At 39.5% G+C, this 25,509-nt stretch overlaps 3 protein-coding genes and 1 long non-coding RNA gene across 8 annotated transcripts in view; 1 reads left to right on the top strand and 3 right to left on the bottom strand.

Moving 5' to 3' along the window:
- LOC143422969 (SLIT-ROBO Rho GTPase-activating protein 1) overlaps positions 1–17,993 on the bottom strand; it is a 28,777-nt gene extending 10,784 nt beyond the window's left edge. For 2 of the 4 annotated variants that reach the window (XM_076893975.1, XM_076893973.1), the window contains exon 1: positions 17,886–17,993. In XM_076893975.1, the coding sequence (XP_076750090.1) occupies positions 17,886–17,964 (79 nt within the window). In that variant the 5' untranslated portion in view covers positions 17,965–17,993. Of the gene's footprint in view, positions 1–794; positions 847–10,490; positions 10,829–17,885 lie in introns of those variants that run through there. The other 2 variants (XM_076893974.1, XM_076893976.1) reach the window with 2 other exon arrangements.
- On the bottom strand, positions 10,953–12,350 carry LOC143423011 (uncharacterized). Its single transcript, XR_013101781.1, has 2 exons — positions 11,422–12,350; positions 10,953–11,219 (listed from the first exon to the last, which is right to left on the bottom strand). It is a non-coding gene; the product is annotated as an uncharacterized LOC143423011 (long non-coding RNA).
- A 1,629-nt stretch (positions 17,994–19,622) lies between the features above and the next one.
- On the top strand, positions 19,623–21,672 carry LOC143422980 (intraflagellar transport protein 74 homolog). 2 transcript variants are annotated; one of them, XM_076894003.1, is made up of 3 exons: positions 19,623–19,845; positions 19,906–19,998; positions 20,135–21,672. In XM_076894003.1, exons 1-3 carry the CDS (start codon positions 19,673–19,675, stop codon positions 21,657–21,659), a joined length of 1,791 nt encoding a protein of 596 aa, XP_076750118.1. In that variant the 5' UTR covers positions 19,623–19,672; the 3' UTR covers positions 21,660–21,672. The 2 variants fall into 2 exon arrangements, with proteins under 2 accessions (XP_076750118.1, XP_076750117.1); XM_076894002.1 differs by having other exon boundaries at positions 19,623–19,998.
- LOC143422669 (leucine-rich PPR motif-containing protein, mitochondrial-like) lies at positions 21,668–24,882 on the bottom strand (the record flags this gene model as incomplete). The annotated part of the gene is made up of 3 exons (XM_076893471.1): positions 22,138–24,882; positions 21,895–22,048; positions 21,668–21,810 (listed from the first exon to the last, which is right to left on the bottom strand). Coding segments are annotated over exons 1-3 (2,991 nt in total), but the record flags the coding sequence as incomplete, so codon positions are not given.
- Positions 24,883–25,509: the final 627 nt, after the last annotated feature.

Here is a 25,509-nt window from a genome sequence, read left to right as displayed (position 1 = left end):
TATGGATTACACGAACCGTGGCAAGCCCTTTTCCTCGTTCTTTTTCTCTCTAGAACTGATTACAAAGTAAACTGACATTTTCTATAGAGAATATCGTGCCTTTTTTGTCGCGATACTCGGAAAAGGGAAAATAAAACTTGTCTCGAACGATTCTACATAAATACAGGAGGCTTTGAGGCAAGTTAACGTCGTTCACCGATGGCTCAAAGCAACGACTATGTAATAATAGACTGTGCTCGAATTCAAGACGTATCCTTACAAGTAAATAAAAATTTCATCACGGACGGTTAAATCAAATAAAATCTCGTTAAATAATGGTATAAAAATATCGTTCTTACAGATACTCCATGAGACAGTGGTCCAAATATTGTGCGTGAAAATTACACCGTGTTAGGGATCTCGTGTGTTATCGCACATAAGTACATGGATCGTCGAGGGTTACAGATATTTAAGAAAGTATTCGAATAACGGCTACATCAAATTTGTCTCGATAGTGGGCAAAATGTATCCGAAGGCGTATTCAGTTGACGAATGCTTCTATATGATTTATGTACTCATGCTATTCTTGATACTCGTTCAAGAAAGAAAATCAGCATCCCTGAAAGTTATCTCTTCGTTCGACTACCCTTTGGAATACAGTTTGCCCATTGCAGCTCGCACGAGGGGTGGTAGATCCATGCATCCCGCGTGCCTACAATCCCCGAAGAACCAGAGACCTAGCCAACACGAAGGATCAAGGGAACACGTGTGGAATAATTGTTTAAAAACGGTTTGTAAACGGCCGCGCCATTTACCTTTCGTTAAAGCCTCCCATTCTTGGCGTCCGGCGAGCTTGAACATTTTTCCCCGTTTATCCTTCACAACCGTCCTGATCTGTTCTCAGTCCACCAGGCGATCACTCTTCGTCCTCACGAATCACTATTTTCCTCCCTTTTTCGGTTTAAAAAGCACGTAAGCCACGTGTGTACGTTCGTGTTACGGGATTTAACTCGTGTTTTATCGTATTATCGTCCTCACAACTTTCACCGTTGGGGTATCTTTAATTAATCCAGTGAAATCTCCAGCAACATCGACCACAATTACAACGTCATTTTACTTAATTCCCCCGGTTTCTGGAACACGCTGGTTGCGCCTGATTCACTCGACGGGATCCCTGACATTCCTCGAGTGGCGAGCTCGCATCTAGATTTCATTTACATTAGTCGATAAGAAAAAAACAAAAGAAAAAGAAAGAAAGAAATACAGAGAAAAAGGGAAACAGACGACAACAAGAGGGGGATACTATTGAACGATGCGTTCTGAGTGACGTTACGGGGTGATAGAACGGATGATGGGGGGTAAGCGAAGATAGCTCGAGAGAAACTACAGATAGTAATCTGATCGTCGCCGAGCTATTCGTTGCAACGATGGATTGCCAATCTAATCGGATGCCAGCTCGTGACGCGATGATATGGGATAAATGCGTGTCGTAAAAAAACGATAATTACGTAATGGCTGTGATAAAACACCCCATGAAAGTATCGTCATCGATCGAAGATATAGTCATACTCGTTGCTATACTGTTATCCTTAGATCGATCGTCTTAACTAACGTTCTTCAAGTACGGGATAGTCGATATATATTATTGAAAAACCGTGAAGTCTTCGCAGAAATGTCTGGTAGACGTAAGAAAAAAATTATGAGAATATCTACGTTCACATAAATACGTGTACACGCCAGAAAACTGTGAAGTATAACTGTATCCTTCTTAAATAGAAACTTATTTGTGTGTATCACATATTGACTGTTGTTGTAGTACTTAGAAGGAAGCATTTAACGATACTTTCGCTACGTTATTTGTTCAAGAGATATCTTCTCACTTTGATGTAGAAATTAACGCCTATAACTCTCAACGTTTACACATATGAATTCAACTCTGTATGTATGCAATCTTTATCTGCACTATTTCGCATGCTTAACATGAAAATATCTTTCAAGCTGTTGGTTTCCTGTTACACAACAGTTTTTATACTTTCTTACGGAGTATAACGTTTTCAGTGTAGTCAATTTTAAATTAATTAATAACTTGAATTCACCGATTCCTAAATGGCACTTATTTTAGAAGAGATAAAGCATTCGAATATATTGATAATGAGTCGAGACACTTTGAACATGTCAAACGTGAAAAGATCATTTCCAAAATACAGGAGCATTTCGCGTGTTCTAATATTAGATAATATCACATCATTCATATTTTCAGATCTAACCGTTGCTACATTTTATATGACCCTGTTTACGCGAATAAAAATAAAAACTGCGACTGTTTGTTGCTAGCTTCTCTTATAAAATGAGAAGAAATGTTATACTAATTCTCACAATTAAAATTAAAGTATCTCACAAAGAAGGGATCCTTTCGACACGGGTACGTAAATAACAAAATACATTTAGAAAAACAAAGACGACTTTGAAATACATTTAACAATTTTAATAAACATAAAGGAACCAATGAAAGATTCATCGCACAATAGAGCATTGAATTTTCACTGTTCTCTCTTCTCCTCCCAAGTATTCAAATCGGTTTAAGGATAACCGTGCCGTGAGATGTTGTAACGTTTCTTTTATCTTCTACCATTTCAGAATCGTATCCCCGCGAGTCAGTGGCTAGGATCACCCTGGCACAGTAAACTCGAAACGATGCTGTACAGCGTTGGGCACACGCATAAACGTTTGGCCAGTGCCGTTTTACGATCAGCAAAGCGTACAAAGGTCTGGGCTCTCTCGTATCGCGTGCGAGAAAATTGAAAGCGTGGTGGCATAAAAAAAAAAAAAAAAATTCTAGCTCGAATCCGCTCCCGTTATAACCTGAGAAAGGATCCCGTTAATAGAATGCAACCGACGGGGTTCTATCCCTCTCGCTCGCGTAGATCGCCACAGGGAAACGATACGTGGCTGTGTCGCAAGCTCACGCCTTGCAATTATCGGCCCTGATCGGATGCAACAGATAACGATGCACGTTGTGCGTGAACCTTTCAAAGAACGACGGATCAACACGGTGTTTTCATAGCGCCGATGGCCACGCAAAAGGATTATTTTTAAATTACCGGCCAGGATGGCCTTAATAGGTCGCTCGTAAGACATCAGTGTCGAAATGGGACGCTACGAAAGGGTAGTTATTATTATAGAATATCCACGCTGTTAAATAAAAGTTTTTTCACGTAACTGAAGCAACTCTATCGGTGGCGCATCTAATATCGTCTCTTCCTTCTTCTAAATCTAGATGGTCGTCTTTATCGCGTAACAATAGTCGTATTTCTTGGATATACAGCGTACGATACAGATTTGTTAGCATAGTGCTGATCGGCCATCGGTGGAGCGACGGTTTCGGATAGACTGTTTAGAGAGAAAATAAACGAGAAGCAAAAAAATTGTTATTACTGCAATATCGTCCTTAGCGAAGGCTGTACTTGGACAAAAATATCGCGGATTTATAAATCATAATTATACTTTTAAATGCATTACAGAATTGGAAGACTGATACAAGGAAACGAACGAAATTCGATGTGCTGATATTTGAGAGGACATAATTATGGCCTTGAACATTTTTTTGCATTTAAGTAGTATAGTGTAACTAATTTTCTAATGTAATTGTCACAAAAAATTTTATAGCTTGAGTGAATACGCAAATAATTGTACTATATCGGTCCTTGAAGTATACGAACCAGAGTAAATTACCTCTGATAATGAAACAAACAGTATTATCACTCTTTAAACAGACTAAATTCTATGCAAACATTTCTTTTCTTCGGGCACTCGCCACTGAACGCGATTTTATTTAAAGGGGAAAAGAGAGAAAAAGAAGGAAACGTAGACGCGTTGATATAAAAAGAAAAAAAAGAAATAGACGATTAGATAGACAGACGAATCCAGTTCAAGCGTAAAATAATTCACGCTATCAATTTTCTGCATCTTCGTTCAGGAAACAGTCATAATCCGGCCTAGTTTCTGGAATCGCTCCACGCATTTGCATCGAACAGATTTTACGAACGAACGATCGTTCAATCTAAATCCGTCGATTCAGCTGGCCGATCAGATTATAAATCGAAATAAACGAAACCTAAACAATAAATACGTATCTTAGAAGTTAAAAATATACAAAAGTGTGCAGACAAAAATTGCATACAATTTAGTCGTCGCATTGTTATTGCGAAGAATATCTCTAAACAGAAATGTACCAACGAGTTACAATTTAAACAAACAGTGTACGCGACATGACTCTCATTAATATTTGACTCCTTACTAACATGGGAGACGTAGCTTCTGCATCCCAGACAATTCCATGAACTCTCAATTGAAGATCGAAAGAAAAAGATGAAGGAGGTCACAAGGCTGCTTTTCCAATCGTCTGGGTCGATCCATCGATCATTTAATTGCGTAAGAAGCAACGATCGAGCGGTGCAGTTTTAATAACGTAGCCGCGAAACCAAAGCCGGAAAGGGAAGTCGTACGTCTGGACAATGGAAGATACAGAATGAAATATGTAGTTTAGTTCGACCGTGGGTTCGTACGGTTCGTTCGTCAACGAAGCGTACGCCCACGGTCGATTGAGAGCGTCGGACTGTTAGACACAATTGCCCTTAAATTGAGATGTACTTTTGACCATGCTGTTTCGTTCGAAACGGTTCGAAACGGCACGGATCGGCGGATCGTGGATCTACGATATTCGTTCTCGATCGATCTGGGTCATCCCCGAACTCGTTTCAAGTCCTGCCCCCAGCGAGAAAGTAAATATGTACGAACGCGCGAGATCAAGGATTTTTCACCAGTCGAACGATAATGATAAAACGATAGACAAGAAATATAGGTTACGCCTCAACTGAATTTCTGAAATACGCTATCGTTGCTACTGGATAGTCTCGAAGTTGTTTCAAACCTTTGATGCTAGAGCCGTTAGTTCTTTATCTGATCGTGATCACGATTTCTTTTCTCATCAAGTGATCTAACAGTTATCTACTATCTTCTATTATCAATGCGAACAACTTCTAGAATAACTTGAAATCGTATTTCCAATATGAAATTTAAAAAAGTATCGATTATCCCGCTTACTTGTGCCAACGTACATTTACCAGTTCAATCGATCACAGAAAACAGTACAGCAACAAGTACACGCGCAGAAATATCTGAAGCAAAATGCATATAGAATAGAGCTATTCATAGCTTTTCAAGCGCATTGTCTTCTATGCCAATCGCTCTTTCTCCAAAGAAGTTGTACGTTTTGCCTGAAACAAACGCACGCCGGTAGATTCCCCGCAATTGCTCGTAAAGTTCTAATATCACTGAAAGTTCTAATACCATTACCCATCCCGTTCGACAATCAGCATTCCAAAGCCAGAAATCCGCTACCATACTTTTCCTCCTCGAGCTGAACCCTTCCATCCGTACCAGCAGTCGCTGGCTAAGTTTTTACTTCGCCGTTCAATTCTATCGCAACAGCGGTTCCGCGATGCTGTTCGTTCGGAACGTAAACGTAATATCTCTCGATGACTCAGTGGAGTTTTATGCAGGGGGACGTGGAAAGTTCAGCGCACAGCTGGTGTCTCAAAAACTCTTATTCCTACCGCACGTTGTTTACCGTTTCCATTCCAGGCAACCGGACGGCCGATTATATTCCTTTCGAGAGACAGAGAGACAGAGAGAGAGAGAGAGGGAGAGAGGGAGAACGCTGCACTCTAAAACCAAGACGCTTTTAAAAAACCATTCGAAACCAAACGGGTCAGGCGTCGTTCGCGGTGTCGCGAACGAGATTTAATTTTCCACTCTCGCTCCGTTCACCGTGCGCACCGGCGACCGGTATTATTAGAGAACGCCGGGCCCTCGTAAATGTCACGCGGCTTTTTGCAACCGAGACATCATTCAGATCTTGCGAAGTCTCACTCGTTCTCACAGCAAACACGTATATCGACGAACCACTGGAAGCACATCGGGCAGTCGCTGGCCACGGTCGACGCGTAAAACGGTCTTGTTTTGATTAGCGAACGTGCATGGACGCGTGCCCGACGCGAACACGACCGCGTGTCTAACACAATAAGGTGAAAACATTAAGGGAGTTTACACTCTCCATCGTTGTACAGCGCCGCGCGGTTCAAGTATCCTTTCTCTCTGCGTCCACGAAACACGAAAGTTCACCGGATATCCTGCGAGGGAATAACGCACATATTATACGGTTCGACCGCTGCCCGATCGTGTCTCTGTTTCGTCGGATCAGTGTCGACTATTTTTTTTTTTGCGCGCGCGCGAAAGACGCGATAACGGTCGGTATGTACCTGCGTACACAGTGCGCACTTTATTACCAGTCGGTGGAATCTACGGAAAGAAAACTGCAGGTCAGACGGAACACGATTGAGAGACTATTTCCTGCCGATAGTTGGCGTTATTAGGTTCACAGAGAGGATAAGAAAAGAAAAAGAATGGAATTAGCGACAGGGTTTCACGATCCCTTACGAATCCGAACGGTGGTACTAAGGACGAATATCGATGGGATATAACGGCGGTGTGCGGTTTCGACCAGTCGAGAGGGACTTGGCCGCGTGAACTGACCAGTAAGGACAGCCAGTCGTTGCTTTGACTGTCGTTAAATTAACCACAATTACCAGCGAGGCCTACACGCACGCGCCTTCCTCTCTACGCCTACTATGTGTATCACCACCGTTTATATGTTCGTGCATGTACACACATCCGTCTTAACTTCGCTCGCGAGTGTGCGAGTTACACTCGCACGAACGCCATTAAGTAAGCGATACACGGCGATCTAAAACTGCTATTGAATAATGAGACAATTCAAGGGTGATTTATCGAAACGAAGATTTTATGATCGATGCGGACGGCCATCGTTCGGTACGGTTGGGGAATTTGAATTTCTTTTAGTTTATGTTCGACTAATTTTAATATTTTCTTGCAGGGTAATTCTGATGAAAGTAAAAAGGAATCTAAATTCTCATACAGATGCATCATACCTTGTTGGATTGGACTACTAAATCAGAGACATCCTGTATATTGATGATTAGCAATCTGCTTCTAATTCGAGAATCATATTCACGTATACACATCACGATGATAATCAAACCTCATTTTATATGTACGCGTGCTAAACGATGAACATTGGTCAGTTCACTGATAATCGACGCAATCGTAATCGCAAATGTATAACAGACAAACGTTATCAAGGGAGCGAAGACGTCCAGAGGTGCATTGTAATTGTGAAAACGATTTCTTTTACTACAGTATCTATTAATCGATACGTCGACAATGACGTATAAATTGTAAATTTAATTTCGTTGGACAAAGTCTTACTCGTGTTGCGAGTTCAATTCCGGCAATTTAGATGACGTTGAACCATTATACGTATTCGGAATGGCGCGGCAGCGAAATGTGTGATTCAGTTTTTAAAGCAAATTTGAGAGACGGGCTGAGCCACGATAATTAACAAGTTAGTAATCAATTATTACGCTACGTGTCATCTGTACAAGAGATTGACGACGTTATTGAATGAATTTTTTCCCCTTTTTTTATAGTAGAACTCGTTACTGGACAAAAATAAAACGGAAATGGATAATTTAATACAGACTCGCGGTACTTGTGGAACCAGGATGAGTCACTCTTGTATTATTTTATTACTTTGTGTGCGAGGAATTGATGCATGGAGAAGAGTCTCGTTTTTCTATTGCAAAAAGTGATGCAAGCTCACGCGACATTTGTAAGTCCATCCTGCAAATATTTTGAACGACAAATTTCACTGAATTCTCATGAGTTTCTTCGAGAAACGGGCTACGAAAATGAAGCACCGAAATGGTACAACTAATTCGATTATAACATAAGATGGAAGGAGAAAAATCTTCACGCATAAGCCGCACACAGAAATTGATATGCAGCGCAACGTTTCTCTATCAACTTCCTTCCTGCACGAATTGAAGGGAAGCGTCAAATGGTTATTGCGTCGTCAGTTCAGTTTGCTTTTTGTTATAATCAGTCCCAATACGTCCGCAATTGTGTATGTGCGTACAGTCGAAGAGAAATCATCGCTGTAATAGCAGGCACGAAAGATAGTGCGATAGCCTCTCAATAGTCTTGCTACGAAAATTACCCATTAGCCGTGTACTTGGCGACGGACGTCACGGTTCGTCAATTATCAAGATTTACGTCGCGAATGACGCGCCCTCTTCAACGAATTGTCACAACCACGCATTTAAAACATACTGTTGGACCAAGAATAATCGAGGAGGTTTTTGATGAACCGATCGTTGTTTCGGCACATTATTTTATACCCAATAATCAACGGAACAGTGGCTTTGGAACAACGCGCATAGTCGTCCGGATACACAGATGGTCCGATTAAATTTTCACCTTTTGAACGAGTAGTCAAAAGCTAAAATCCAGGGAAAAGGAATAAATATTGCAAAACCGTTTATTTTAGGGTCGTCAACCAAATGTAATTCATTAATCGTGAAAGGAAGTTTGACGTTACGACTAGCAAGGAAGCCGCATGGAATCTTTGTGATTTCCTCCGTCATATAGCTCGAGGACCTTCGCAACTACCACGACCGGAAGTTGGCTGCTAAGGTTTGTCGAAAAGTTTCGTACAAGAAATTTTACGAGTGTTCTCATACTTCTCAAACTTTGTTCTTTCAGTGCCGTATTAAGTAATCAAAGCTTTACCTGCGTGAAACGGAAAATCAATAGACGAACGTCTCTTACACCCACTCTATTTCATTTGTTCAATCTCGATTGTTCACTGGAATAAACATCGAACCTGACGAAACAATTGACCTTTTATGCAAACCGTACGATTTAGCTATTTCGGCGTTCGCAATGTACTCGACAATACCACGATCGGATTCTTTTACATCGTTAATACAATAATCCTCATTGCAGAGACTTTCCAATTAACGCGAGAGTTCGGACAAACGGTGAAGAATACGGAAACCTCTTTCAATCTGAGAACCCAATCGATGGAAAAACGCGCGCCAACAGCAGTCTCGACAATGCCATTTGCGGTGCATTCAACTTTAGAGAAGAGATCGAGGAATAATCTTGTTCCAACAGTAAGAGATTTTGACGAATTCCAAATAACCGTGCAATTTTTCTTCGCCCTTCGTTTAAGTGACATAATTGGTAGATAAATATTGAAATGATAAACTGAGAAAAAAAGGAAACCACTTCTGATCACTCCGGAGGATACGCTAGTAACAAAGCTTGAAACGTAAGACGTTTCGTAATTACCGGCAAATGTAATTACCACAATTTAGCAGTTCTATGTGATTCTAAAATTTAATTGTACTCCGTGGACTTCAGGTGATTTCACTAATTAATTCGAATGCCGATTTCCATCGTTATAAATGGTCGGCTCTGTAGTTGAGAAATTAAATAATCGTTCTCGTTAGCGATTTGATATTGTACAATGTAATATTGTACTTTTTCTATTTGCGTGTAATTGGATAATTAAGATGTATAATAACGTGTAAACCAAATGAGTAGAAAGAAGTAACTCGTCACCGTCATATAATATAAATAGTGTAATATTTTGATATATTTTAATCGCTTAATCATACTGTTTTCTAAGCATTCTTTCTACGTTTGACTAAGTATCCATTAAGAATCAAATTCATTTGCTACCTCCCGCTGACAAGAACTTTCGTATATGTACATCTCTTCTAGGTGGGGCATATAATTACATATACAGAGGTAGAAGGTGGCCCATCAAGTGCCTCTTCGCTGCCTCTGTATTATAATTACATATAATTGCTCTCATTTTCGTCGTGTATAACAGAAATACTAGGTGTTCGTGTATCAACTTCTAAAATTGTTCTTGTCCAGATCGCTGATGTAGCGACCTCCAAACAAAATTTTTTACCGTTCAACAGTGCATCGCTTTTCTCGCGTTCCAAGCGACATGACGAAAGAAATTCTATACATTTAAACGAATGTTCGCACCACTCTACACCGGCGGCATTAAATGTCCCTCGCCTATCTAGAATTTCCAATATTGTATAACGCACACATTGTGCGAATGTATCATAGCAAAACCTGTGGCCCGAACGAACGAATGAAAAACATATGGTATAATGTGCGCAAAAAAAGGAATGTCGAAACTAAAATGTAGAATGCTCAACGAACGGAACAGACAATTGATGGGTCGATGTAAATGACGTGAGCAGCTTATGCGAATTATATTACAATGACCGGGAAGGATGGGGTCGTGAAGAACCTTACGTAACGATTATTTGAACGTAAACAACTTATAGACAAAAGAAAAAAAAAATGAACCGTAAATTGTGGTTCTATTTACAAAGTTTATGTTAGTTCAAGTTCTTGGATTTGTTGAATTGTTTGGATCCGTTGAATCATTATAGGGAAGAAAGTATGGAAACCCTAACGCTCTGGCTAATGCTCCATACTTTTGTTCCCGAACATTTCAGATGGAAGGTAAAGCGAATGCGTTCGTATCGAATGAGCCATACCTGGAAGTACGTCCTTAGTGTCGGGGTTATAAGGATGAATCCACCCGTTCCTCTGCTGAATAATGCACTGGAACATGTTGCCGGACTATGCGTAGGTCTCGATTCGCGTTGATCGGTTGTAACGAACGAACGAGCAAGAGAAAGAATACGAGGAAGAGAAGGAAGGAGGGATCGGGGGGAGAGAATATAGCGACGGAGGATGGGGTGAAAAAAGACGCGAGGTCCGTTATAGTTGGCAAGCTCTTTCAATGGGCCACCTTCTTTCTGCCTCTGTTACTTTTTAAAAATATCCCTAGAGCGCACTAATTACCGGCGATTAAAAATCTCTGGTTGATCTTCGGTTAACATTATCGTACGGCCAAAATCTGGCGGAAATCTGTGTTCGAGTCGACAAAGCGCACAGGAACGAAACTTCTGGAGTTGCTCGGTTTCCAAAGCGATTTTCAAGCTACTTTCTGGATCAGACGAACCACCACTGGCGGAACGCTCTAGTTCTTTTTCGTCGGTTGTAGAACAGATTTAGCTCACGATTCGAATGATCGGCATTGATTCCAATTATCGTACCGCAACTGTCCGAGGAACATGCCCTCTCGCATTTCCTGTGAAGATTCCTCCGCTTTACTCGCTCGTTACGCTTCGTCGAAGGGCAATGTTGAGAACTCGATCGACCTCCATTGCGTGGTACAAACCAGGATGATTCGACTTCATCTTCTCTGTTACAAGTTTTCCCTTATCAACGGCTATAGATACACATCATTTCGAAACGCTTGATCATTCGACTCTCTCCACCGTTCGACTCGAACATGTGTGAACAACGCATTCACGTATACAGTCGTATACACGGAACGTATCTCTCTATTCGTCTCTCTCTAGCTCATTCGTTCGTCCTGTCCTCCACCAACAAATTACTCTTTCTCTTTAGGTTTCTTACGTATTTCCCTTCGAGTCCAGTTCCTCCCAGTCAGCAGCAGTTCGCTTGAAAGACTGCTCGCATCCCCGTGTCGAAACGAAACACCATATTAAAATCGATCTCCCCACGGTTTATCACACCACACGCACTCACACGCAACGTATTCGGCCAATCGTTCGTCCTCTCCGGCCTTGAAACGTATACACTTCTCTCTTCCCGGGCTAACTGAAACCCATCACCAACACGGTTCATTCGTCCGTACGGTACACCGAGAACTGACGTGCTCCCTGTTGTTAACGCGAGAGAGAACCGCGGGGGTTGAGCAAGAATACTGACCAGCATGCACAGACCGGGGAAACAAAGGCGCGGCGCAGTCCAGGAAAGTTAAGAATGACAAGAAAAAGGAAACGAAGGCAGAAGGTAGTCGCCTTCTCCCGTTGCTCCTGCGCCCAGAGGGTGGCTGGTCGGCTGGCTGGGATCGAACTAGATGGCTCGTCGCCAGGCAACCGGATTTTCTCTCTCTCTCTCCCTTACGCATTGCCTCCCTCCCTTTACGTTCGTTCTCTCTTTGTCCGTATCTCCCTTTCTATCCCTCCGTCACCCTTCCCCTTACGCCGCTCGGTTCCGTACCGGTGCTCTTCTCGCGTTCACTCTAAACCTCCACACTCGCCCCACCTTCTTCTCTCGGCTCCTCGTCGACATCCACTGCTCTCTCCCTCGTTCCCATCGAAGAGCCGCAGCACCGCCGCCACATACACACCGGTTCCTCTCGTACGCTCTTTCTTTTTCTCTCGCTCTGCCGACTGGGCCACCCCCTGCATCCGCCGGAACGCGCGGACGATTCTCTCTCGTCTATATACCTTGGCCGATGACTTTAGGCCGGCCGATCTCCGCTCCCGTGCGTCGAAAATGCGATATTCAATCGAAATCCGACGTTTTACCCCTCGTTCCGCGCAACACGAGACTCCGGGCTTGTTTTTCAAAGAGAAATCTTGAGAATATCCCGCGTACGATCGAAGTTACGCGCGATCCAGGTCGGCGATTATTCTTCATCCCCTTTTAACGTCTACTCCCTTCGTCGACTCATATATCGGACATGTAAGTTGTTACTATATTCAGTTTATCTAATAAAGGATTGTTATTCTGCTAAGTTGATAAGGCCTCCTCCAGACGATGCTTGGATATTTCGAGTATTATGCGGCACTAAATGATAAACAGAATTAATATGCTCCCAACTGTGTGGACACAATAGATTATTTCGTACTTTATCGTATTTTCGTGCGCGATCGGTCACGATAAAATAGCTCACTGTGTTAACGTGCTACGTTGGCAAACGACCATTTGATGTAACGTCGATTCTAAGATGCTCTCCCAACTCTCTGTCATCCGCTTGAGTAGCTTGGCCAGAATTTGCAAAATGATGGCCAACGGTGCACAAACCTCGACAAAGTGAACAAATGAATTAAATTACCAGCATTGTCTTTGGCGAATTCGAGATATCTAAGTTCAGCCTCTTATTAGAAGAGGCAATACGGAAGAGATAAATAGGATATTGAACGCGGGCAAAGAAAAGTCGAAATGGGACAACGGTTGCGGTTGTTTTATTTCTTGGCGCGCTTTGCTTCCCTGATCGCGGAACACTAGCACGTCTTCGGAACGGCGATTCCCACAGTACTAGACGCGACAATTTCGCGATACCCGGGATACGATTTACGGGGCCGGTGCGGCGTAAAAGGAAACAGCAGACGAGAAGAAAGACAACGGAAAAGGGAACACTCGAAGCTGTTAAGCCGAATCGCCGGGAACTTTCTACGCTGAAAGCGTTTCACTTGTAAACGGAAAAAGGGGACGAGTCTGTAGAAAACTGATTGCCAGAGAAATTCCGCGCTCCCGATGCACCGTTTCGAAATCAACTGAATCGCGTAATACCGTTGTAGAAGCGCCGAGCGGAAAGTGTATCGTTGCGAGCGCGTGAGAGAAGGACAGGGATGGTGAGAAAACGAACGACAGAGAGAGAGAGATAACCGTTAGCCAGAGAAGGAGAGAGTTAATGAGAGACACGAGCGGGAAAGAGACGTTACAAAAAGAGATAAAGTAATGGCAATAAAGCGAGGTGAAACGGTGCGAAAGAGACGGCTGCGCTGTTGGTAGGGGAATCAATGAGTGTTACTCGCGCCACCGCTTTTGTTTCTCTCCTCGTCTATCCCGGTGCACGGTTATACTCGGTACACCGGTCTCCCACCGTGGCGTTCTATATAGATTCGTCCAACCCTCGAAGCGTGACCGTGACTGTGACTCTGATCAAACGGAGCGCACGTGTCCACCGTGTGTATATACGCTACTCTTTGCGCGCCTGTGTTCTCGTCCGCTCATCCTGTCTCTGCCTCCCCGGCGTCATTGCCACGTGGAAATGTACCACTCTTCGCTTCGTGCACTCTAATCGTAGTTTTCGTTTAGTCAACGAACGTTCAACTTTTCGGTAGCTACCACAACATCGCTCGACTAACCGAGATAAGTGACTAATCTATACCTACACGTTTTTCTTTAGACTTTGGTGACCCTCGAGTTGTTGCGCTTTGCACTGTTGCCCCCCACTAATGAGATGAATACGTAGCGGTTCTTTGCTCTTCGATCAACTAGCACAGAAAAGTACTATTTAAATTCTGCCTCGCTTCCATTTTCATGCTTCTTTTCAATTCTTTACGTTCTTGTTGTAACAAAGTTTTTATCTAGAAGAAAGATGCGTGTAGAAATATCTACATTTATCTATGAAGAAAGAGAGAGAAATTTTCATCCGTTCGTCCCAAGATTTTCAGAGGGAATTTGAAACCCGTGTTCGTCGCAGATTCAGTTGTACAGTCACGATTAGTCACGAACTCAAGCCTCAGACCTCGTATTTGCAGAAAAAGAAGTCAGCAAATTTATGCCGGATCCGAAGACCCTTGATTCTGCTTTAGTTCCAGTCGTCTGTCCCGAATTTTTTGGAGTCAAATATTCCCGACTACATTGTTTACATGTTATCTTTCCTTCACGGTAATCGCGTATTTAAATCTGAAACAGCATAAAAGTAATTACGAAAAATACACTCTGAACCTGTACAAAAACAAATTGGCTGAGTCAAAACCAAGTGGTTCAATAGGGATTCCACGCCATTTCTATTGATGTCGGTAATCTCGCGACAAATAAGCATCAACTAAAGTTCCTTATTTCTCAAATAGTATTATATTGATTTAAAGAACGATAATCCGACTTTTATAACTATGATACTGTGATAATATACATACAATTATTGCGTGTATCATTACTTGTTCAAATAATGATCCCTTAACGTAGAACACAGGAATATCAGCAGATAGCTATAGCAGACGTAGTTCATTCAGCGTGTACTATTCTAAAACTGGAGCTCTATTCATGTGATCATTACGTAGTACCGCTATTTTAAAGCCACAGATCGTTCGGGGTTTCGACCTTCGTTCAGACAAGCGTGCAAATTCAATACCACTTGGCCTTCTTTCCGAGCCGCTAATCCAAAACTCTTTGTTGACCCGTCAGATTCATGTCAAACTGAAGCAATTAGTCCCATTGTACATCTTGCAGAAAATTTTGTCGTTTCCACGTACGTATCGAAGAATAGTAGGAATATAAGTACTGTTGCAGCTACATGTTTACGCTATTTTTTCAGCAGCCTCATAGCCGATCGACAAATGGCATCGCAATACTTCCTAAACGTTACAATGATTTTTATTTAATTTTACCAATATCCTTAATAGCATACCAAACAAATCGTGTTAGCATGACCAACGAGTTGCGTTTTTCGCAATTAAAACTACAAAAGAGTTGGCATTTAGAATCTCCGACTTAAGTTCGTCTCGACGCTCTACGACGGTAAACGGAGAAGTCCTATTAAATATTAACTGCATTGTAGCGTCAGCGTCAGTTCTCTAACGCCAGTGTTTAAATGCCACTGGTGTACGCCTAACGTTTCATTCGCCACGCTATCTCATTAGCGAACTCTATTGGTGTTTCTGTACAACTCGTGACATTTTCTTCCACTAGTTCACCATCCACCCGGTGCGCTGCGTTCTTTACGTCGCGTACGGTTTTTCCAGAATACGAACGAATCGTTCGATCCTCTTCTCGAGCGATTCATCTCAATCACCGGTTCACATCGACGATCAACATCGTCCATTCGGATCAAAATTTACGCTCGCTAGGGGCTAATTAATCTAACGATGATATAGATCTAAGGGCATCGCGTTCCTCCTTTGTAATTCCTTCCTCGGCATCCCATTGGAACAGCGTCGCTAATAGGCTTGAACTGAAATAAATGGCTTGTCGCACACGCGTAGAATAAAAAAAACTTACCCGACTCTACATACATACATACATACATACATACACATAGTTCCATCGAACAGCAGAGGATCGCTCATCGAAAAAAAAACGTAACTGGATAACAAACCCTACAGATACGTGTAATTTGTAAAACTTGTATGTAATTGTTATCTATACTACGTCTACCAGATGTACCATTATGTATATTAGACGCAAATCGAATTACCCAAAATAGAGCGTGCAACATCGCGTTCTTCGATAAACTTAATTTTTCTCCATACACGTATCAGCTTGCATAACCCTAAAAACCTTCGGCAGATAAACGGAAATCGGTCGGTCTTTGCCAGGCGTCCATCCGGCGTGGCAAGCTCCACGCGGCGGTTGGCTCGCTGAAAATCGATATTTAAAACGTCGGAACCGCGCGGGTGTGTAAACACGAAAATCAGAATGCATAGTGGAAGGCAGAGGGACGCAGTCACGCACGATCCTGTGGGTAAGAGTCTCCGACGGTGGGCAACGGGAGGGCACGCGCATGCGCATCGCGGGACGGACGAATATATAGAGGCGCGTCCGCATCGCGACTGAAAATGTTTTCTAGCCGCCGCGGGCGCAGCGAAGGGGAGCGGCGAGACCGAGCAAAATGGCAGGGGGACCAGGGGCACGGCGCGCGTTCGAATAAAATGAAAACAACCGTGGAAGTTTGTAAACGGAAACAGAGGTGGGCATCCGATGTACACGCGTTCTTTACCGGGGACTTCCGGTTCGAATGGCTTTTATATAGAAATGCGCATCGCGTATTGTAATCCATCGACGACGACAAAGGGAAGTAAGGAAATTTTAAGAGCGACAGAAAATCGATTTCTTCTTTTTTTAAGTACCATGTTTCGAGATTCTTTATGATTTTCTTTCTAGGATAAAAGAGGTGTACATTCTTCAACTGTTTAATAAGGCTGGAATAATTGCGTTATAAAGCGGTTAAATCTTGGAAATAAAAGATACATGTGTCGAAGGTAACGGCTAATAGGAGAATGGGTATATTTAATAGCGTCGAGTGCGTGAAAATTGTTTGCGCGGATAGAAAATACCGTGGAACCTATCCCTGTTGCTTCCCACGACTTTAATATGCAGACGAGGCAATTTCAAGTGCGACGCGCCAACAATTCAATCAAGAGACGTGCAAGCACCTCATCTGTCCCCGTCGAATGGCGGATAGGTGTTACATGATCGTTCATCGATCACGTGAAATAAAATTCCTCGGTTGTTTTATTGTTTCGAATACCGTACAAGAAATTGTACGTCATCTGATTGCGATAAATAGATTAATCAGATGTATATGCTTGCGACTAAACGAGCCTAACTCAACCTTCGATCGCGTTAACATTCCATAGAGGGTACAATAGTCTCTCCTCGATTCGTCACAGTTTTCTCGTTACTTTTCGCACGCGTGTAAAAATTAAGGATAACAAGATCCATTGAAAAATGATTGAAAAGATTCGTTGGACGCAAGTGGAGTTGCTAGTATCCATTGAAAGGTCCGTGCTACATATTTACAGTGCATGCAACGTGCACAAATAAATAACGTTTCCAGTGTAAAAACATCGACACGTCCGCGTCGTGTCATGGTACATACTCGCACCATTGGTTACACATTAAAACGAGATTTTCTAACATCTGTTAACCATATAGACGCTACGCTTTTTTCTTATACTCATACCCGTTAAACGCGTTAGGAAAACATATTGTACATCGAAACAAGGGGGAGAGAAATGCCAGCTGTTTTATCGATGAACGAACGAAGCGATTTGCATCTCTTCACCGAATCCCAATGGATCTCGGAACCACACAGTTTAATTTCGTAACGTTTAAGTTCGCGTATCAATCTCTGTAGAAACAGTGAATTCGAGAAAACGAAATAAATTAAATTTCTATATTCAATATCATCCTACGTCTCGATACTAGACGACTAAACATTTAATTCTTCGTCGCGTGAAATTTTAATATAATTCACTTACGCACGATCGACACAGGTATATACGCGAAATAGAAAAACTGGACTTTCTCTGTGAATAAAAATAAATAAAGACAGAGGAGATATGCAAGCGAGTGAGAGAGAGAGAGAGAGAGAGAGAGTAGTAGTAGTAACAACTTACTGTTAAAAACGAGCAGCTTCCGCGTGGAGCCAAGCCTTTTGATGGGTGATTTCACGCCGTCGATTTCTTCCTCGTCCATATCGCGCGAGCAGCGTCCCGATTCCTGTCGAAACCCCAACCGGGTGTTGCTGTCCCGTGTTCCGCGTACGGCACGGAGTCGACGGTCCCTGTGAACGCGGGGCACAAAATACTTGTCACAATGTTTAAAACATTCCCGAGCACGAGGAGGTCACCGCTTGCTCGCGACGGAACCGGTTTACGAGGCGGCGTGGATAGTTCCCGGCGATCTGCACTAGATGCACTATCAACGGGTACATGTGCCGGCCGTGCATACGGCTCCGGCTTATTGAGCACCGGGGAAGAGAGATGGAAGCGGATGAAAATAAGAAAAAAAAAGAAAAAAGAAAAAAGAAAGAGGAGAAAAAGGGGGGAAGAGAAAAAAAAGAAAGGAAAGGCAAGCGGGAAGGAAACGGTCGACGCGAGCGGCGGTTCGTTTAGACGGAGAATCGCGATGCCACGGGCGAACGTCTCTGCAACGCGGTTTACCGTGGTAACACCGATTCGTTTCTGGCTATCCCGAGGCGCACTGAGGATATTCTTGGACTCCCGTGTATTAATTCGAGTTTGGAAGACCGGCGTCGCTACCGCCGTCACCGTTCCCGTCGCCGTCGTGCATCGCTACTCGGTCACCACGTCGCGTCACCTTTGTTGCCTAGCAACTGCCCGCCTGCCGACCATTAATGGTATTCCGTCTGCCATCTATCGGGCTTCCCGTCGGCCGAGAGTCTCCGATTTTTACTGCGGCTAATTTTCCCAATAGATCAATATCCGGCAGCTTGAAAAATTTATTCGAACGGACTCGGATGTGCGTTTATGGTTTAGTAAACGTGATCGAGACGAGTGTACGTTGAATGAACATTTGTCTTCGTCTCCCGCAATGTGTAAATATACCTGTATTAGAAAGGAAAAAATAGTTTGTTTAAAAGTAACGTGGTGTAACATCCCAACCAAATAAATAATGTATTATTGGTCTAAGCTATCAGGATTGAACTGATAACGATTGTTTAAAATAAGAGCGTTAAATTTTCTTGATTCGAGAGGTAGCTGTTGATTAAGTAACGTAATTTGATGTATTAATTGTATGAGGCATACCATGTAATAAATATTTTATAATCGTATAGTAATATAAAATATTGAAACAGAATCTCTTCTAGTAATTTTAAATTAACCGTGTATACCCTCTGCTAGTGGCGCCATCTCTTCGGAAACTGCTCAAACTGGTCGCACATAATTATCGACAGCGAAGTGAACTACTGAAAAACTACTAGCGCCATCTCTGCGGAAAGTAGTGAAACTAATGCCCGAGAAGTTTCAACATTCTTCCAGGAGATGGCGCTAGTAGTTCTTTAGTAGTTCACTTTGCTGTTGATAACTGTGTGCGACCAGTTTCAGCACTTCTCGAAGAGATGGCGCCACCCAAAATAAAAACAATTTGTGAAAAGAATAACATTTGTTTGGACACTATAATTTGAAGTATAAATTAACAAGACACTGACAATATTAAAGTACTAGGAAATGAAATAAAAAAAATGTATTGTCTACCTTGTGCGTATATTTTTGCAATTAGGACAGGGATATGCTAAGTTTATAATTTAGTTCCTATGGCAACCAGAATATAAAGCAAAAGAATGATAGAGCTACATCCTTTCAGTTAGAATTGAATGTTTACAAGACATTAATCAGCAAGCATTAATAAATTGGTAAAATTGTTTAAATAAGTTATCATAATGCAAAGACCTCAAACGAGCATACCTGTATCGCAAGGCAAATTTGAAAGATTTTATAGAAGAGTTAAAAACGATTCAGGAGGCACTCGTCCAGGGACACCTAGCCAAAATGTATTGGCGAGACCACCTTCATCCTCGTTTTTCCTTAACCGTGCATCAACTGATAATTTACAGTCAAGTACAATTAGTTCAAATACTCCTGGAATCGTTAATATAGGATTTCCGTTATCTAGTCAGATGAATCTAAACATTATGGAAAGACCAATTACCCAGCATGGAGTAGCTGGTATTAGACCTGGAACAGCTAGAGGATTAACGATGACAAGGTATATAGGTTCCTCTTTCTATATTTGAAAGCTATAGGACAATATTATGATATAATAAAATCAATAGAACCATTGAGTTATAACTAACTGTATAAGTTAGTTATGTTATATTTTTATTCGTACCTTTCATTCATAGACAAATTCAGGACAAGAGATATTACATTGGCCTCATGCAATTAAAAATAAGGGAGTTAAATCAAGAAATAGGTACAATTATGAAAGACATTGAAAGTCAAAACAAAGAAAGAGCTACTTACATGCATTACGACAAGAGAGCTAAAGATTTAGCAACAGAATTAACGATCCTGCAAGGGCAATTAGCCGATTACAATATTGTAGTGGATAAAATGACGTCTGATGTTACGAAAGAAATCATTGAACAAGAAACCGAAGAACTCGCTGCAAGGAATGAACACAGCTTATTGAAAATTGAGAATATGTTTGAAGAGAGAAAGAAATTAGAGCAGAAGTTAACTAAGATTGGGAGACAGTTGGAGGACGAAAAAAAGAGAACCGAACGACTCGTAGAGAGTATGGATATTGATACGAAAGAAAAATACGACAAATTATTGAACGAGAAAACAAAATGGCAAAAGGCAGCGAATGAAATGCAACAGGAGCTGGATAGACTGTATAAAGAACAACTTTATCTGGAAGAAGAAATAACATTGTCTCCTTTAAAACAAGAAGCGGTCAAGTTATATTTGAAGGTAATTGAAACAGAGGAGAAGAGGGATAAATTGAGAGAAGAAGAGAAGCATAGAATTTCACCAGAAGAAGAAAAGAAAAATTTGTTACTGAAAATTAAGCAGGACAATATGGACATTGCAGCTGCGGAAGCACAATTGACTGAGAAAAAGAAACGAATACATGAAACAGAACAAAAACTGGAGCAGTTGGAAATCGACATAGACGATACTCAATCTGAAAAGCAAATCAAGTACAAGGAACTTCGTAAACGAGAAGAGATTATCGAACAATTCATGGCTTCTTTTGAGCAAAATAAAGAAGATGAAACAAAGAAATTACAAAAATTAGAGAATACGGTAGTGGAACATTTAGGGAATATTTCGAATATTTTAAATATTGACATTAACTTCACAGGGACCAATGAAATGGCTATTTTGAATAGTTTACCACTTGTTATTGAATCTGAATATAGTAATAATGAGGAAAATTTCGAAAGATTGGCAAAAGATAACTTAAGATTGCAACAAATTTTTAGCGAAATGCAGATATTAGAGCAGAAACTTCAAACGGAATTAACTGATCTTAATGAAAGAACGAGCAATAAAGATAATGAATTAGTGATTTTAAAAGATTTGGATAGTTTAAAAGCTGCACTCAGTATAAGACAGGGGCAACTAATAACGGAATGTGAACAACTGAAACATCAGCAATTAGAAAATGAGGAAGAATTGAAAACAATTCAATTTGAGTATGATGAAATAAAACAGCGACTACAAAGTAATGATATATACAGCCAAATTAATGTACTGGAAAATAATTTGGAAAAATTAATGCAAGAACATAAAAAAGTTGAAGATTTTGTTGTTAAAGAAAAGGAACATGGTAATTATAATTCGTTAAAAAATAATGCTTTTAATGCAATAAACATTTACAGTTCTATGTTAAAAGAGAATTTGAAAACTGTTTATTAGTTAAGATTCTTTTCGACTTTTGGACAAATGGGAATTTTATGAGTTTCTAATAATTTAGTAAAAGCTTTTTGAAAAGATTTACTCGGTTTTATATTTTTTGATATCATTTTGTTCTGCAATTCCACAGCATGTATGTAGTCGTTTTGTTTATCTATGCATAAAAATAATTAACTTTTAAGTTTTACTGTAAAAATTTGTATACATTTATATGTAATAAAAGCAATCGTACACTTACCACATGCAGCTAAAGCTGCAGTGTATATAGAGTTTAAGTTTACTGTTGATGAACTATCAGTTGCTTCTAATATTGCTAATGTAACTGTTATAATGTCACTGTCTTTTAAATAGCGAAATTGGTCTAGCATAAGTTGTTCTTTTATATTCTTTTCCTAAAAAGAAATTTCAATATAATATGCATCCTGAATATACAATTAGATTTTATATATCAATACCGAATATTAAAAATAAATAATAATACTTTCAGTAAATATTGTAGCTCCGATATTCTATTGCACAGGCCATATGCTATTGCAACATTTATGTTAGCTATATCTTTATTGTGTATATTTATTATGAGCTCATACACTTTCTGTAATAAATAATACTTTGAAGGTGAATTTGAAGGAAGCTTCATTAATTCTACTAATATTTCTTGCTTTGCTGGAGTTTTTTTTAACTTATTAGCACAATCTGTAAATGAAGCCACTGCCTTTTTTATGTTACCCTTTACGATTTGGGTAAGTATTAAATGTCTGAATTTGTGTATTGGTAAATTATAATATCCTCTTTTGTCAAGAACATCTATCATCTCCTCTACATACTCCAGATGGTTATTTTGCATTAGGGAAAATATTAAACGATTGACTTGTGTATGTACATCTGGTTTGTGATTGACAAGTTCACATTTATTTATTATGTAAAGAGCATCTTTCACTCTATTTTCTGTTATTAGTAACATAGCAAAACGTAAAATCTTGAAATTATCCATTCTTTCAATTTGAAATTGAAATTGAATTTCTTCTAACTCGGACCAAGCTTCTTCATTCATTTTGTTTTTTACATAAAAGTCAAATAGGTTACATCTCATTCCAAATGTCCATTCGAAATTGTTTTCCTTCATTTCCACTACAAGTTTTGATACTAACTTTTCATCGTTAATGTGACAAGCAATTAAAAGCAATTTTCGCAGTGTACCTCTCAAATTTCTCTTTCTTGATCTTAGTAACTCGTAATACTGGTTTAATTGATAAGCGTTCATAAATTGTGGGTGGACAAATTCTCCAGTATTATAATTTTCTTTGTGGCTGTCCGCAGTGATATCAGAGATATGGTTTAAAATAGATGATTTAACAGGTTCAATAAAATTCATGTTTGAAATTATGTTTGATATACTTGTTGCATCGGCTGTAGAAATGACAGCACTTTTTTGTTTGGCTATGATTAAAAAACTAATCAAAGGTTGTGTATCGCATGTTTGAAAATTGGATTCTTTTATCATTTTTTTAATAAATGATGCAGTGAAACCATGCCCATTATAAGTTAACTCATACAAGAAATGTGCACAGAATCTAATATCGTTTGATTGTCTGTAATTAGAATACAAAGAGTCTAATATGGGCTGACAATCAACTTTTTTTTTAAACCAAGAACATACTTCTATGCTTTCTTCCAATCTACCTTTAACTAATAAAAATCTTACAATTGGTTCTACTGTATAAGCAGGTGCCACACCAAGTGCAGCCATTTTTATGATTGTGATAATAGGTTTACTGAGATTAATAAATGGTAAAATATAATTCATAAATGTTATAAAGTCTGGTTCGATATTTAATTCTACCATATGTTTTATAAGTGTATATAGATCAGGTTTATGAGTTTGATCTTGAACATATGAAAGAATAGGCCAAAAATAATGCAAATTAACAGTAATTCCTACTGCCTTTGCTCGATACAGTAACTGAATAGCTAAATCCACATTATTTTCTCCCAAAATAAGCTTGATTGCTTCCTGCAAAATATCGAAATTAAGTTCTACTTTTATTAAATTAGTCATAACTTGTAGCATAATGTTTTGATCTATATTCAATTTGCTTATCGATTTCAAGAAACATAATGCCAAGGTTCTTCTTATATCTTCACATTCTTTGTCTATGGGAACATAAGTAACAATTGTTTGTGCATCTAAAATGCATCCTGCATGCACAAGCTGTATAATGGTCGAAATAATGTCTTTCTCTGTTGTTAACGGTTGTATGTGTTTTAAAATATTTGGTATATACATTCCATTTCCAGATAAACTAAGGTATTTAACAATCTTTGTAATATGTTGTACAGACAATGTAGCATCTTTTAAGCTATTAGTTAATGCTGTAATCTGTCCATTTCTCGCATATGAATACATCAAATATGTTTTCATTTCTGGTATTTCATTAAGATTTTCTTTTTCCATTAATTTCATAGTTTTTGTTACTCCATCTGCATTTCCATTTAAAGCATATGCATATGCTAATGCATCACAAATTGTTTTACTAATAGGTAAAATATTTTGTTCTAACTTCAAAGTAATAGTATCGGCAAATGCACAATTATTTGTGCTAGGAACTTGTAATAACAAACAATAAGTTTCATATTCCGGTGTAATGGTTATACTTTCCAGAAATTTTTGCGGATCAATAGCATGATCATTATCAATGTATGCTTTTAACAAAGCATGATAGTGATCTATAGTTAGTGGATATTCGTTCCTTTTTAGAAAATTCACAATACGATCTATCAGTTCTAGACGTACTTTCAATGGTTTATCGTATAACATACTTCCACAACAGGAAAGCAACATTACACTTAATTCTTCTGATATATTATAATTTTTACTTTCCAAATCGTCAATGATAGATTCTAATACATCTAACTTTACCTGTTTGTTATTGAAACTTTTATTCAGTAACATTAATTTATTATAAAAATCTTCGTCACTGCTTGTATCATTATTACCACTCAATTTTCTGATGTTTTTTATTCTTAAATCAATTATAGGTGCTTTCATTGTACAGTAACAATGTGCTATATTATTTTTGTGCAAAGCAGGTATGAAGACTATGAAATTGTTTGCAAGAATGGTCTTATAGGTTATCGTTGTTTTAAGTAAAGTCTTATATCTTCTAATCGAAATCATTTTCTGTTTTGAATTTGAATAATTACATTCAATAAATAAAATTGTTAGTTTTTATTGATTTACGTTCTTTTTATAGTTTTTAAGATAAAATATCACTGTCATGATCGTAGGACACTATTGAAGTAACCGAACCTTTGAAAATGTAATTGTTACGTGATACTAATTGATACATGTGCATATATATGTACATGTATGTAGTGGATTTTATGATTGTTTACTTTTTTGGTTTAAAAATAATATATTAACGACATTTATATTTCGTTTATCGTGTTTTATCCATAATTAATAAAATAAAAATAACAATACTCTCGGGTATAGGTTATGCACATCCACCGCATACACAATATTCGCTGAATTTACACCGTAAAAACAATTTCTCTAAATATCAAATGATATTATTCTTTATTTCGTGGAAAATCATTATACGCAACATATAATACTGAATTTAAATACGAGAAAATAATTGTCGTAGAATTAAGTAGAGGGAGCGAATTGCTTCCTACTTTAAACATGGAATTTGTGCAAATATTGCTATTATTGTTAAAATGCTATTGTTAAAATGTTGTTAGAATTAAGATTGCTGTTAAAATGATCATATCATTTTTATGAATGTAAAAATAATAACGAATACCGCTATTTGGTATATTCCATTTAGAAAAATATTTACGGTATAGGTTA

This window comes from Xylocopa sonorina, chromosome 4 (assembly GCF_050948175.1).
Source record: "Xylocopa sonorina isolate GNS202 chromosome 4, iyXylSono1_principal, whole genome shotgun sequence".
In the NCBI taxonomy this organism is placed as follows: domain Eukaryota; kingdom Metazoa; phylum Arthropoda; class Insecta; order Hymenoptera; family Apidae; genus Xylocopa; species Xylocopa sonorina.
This window is presented reverse-complemented; position numbering and strand designations above follow the sequence as displayed.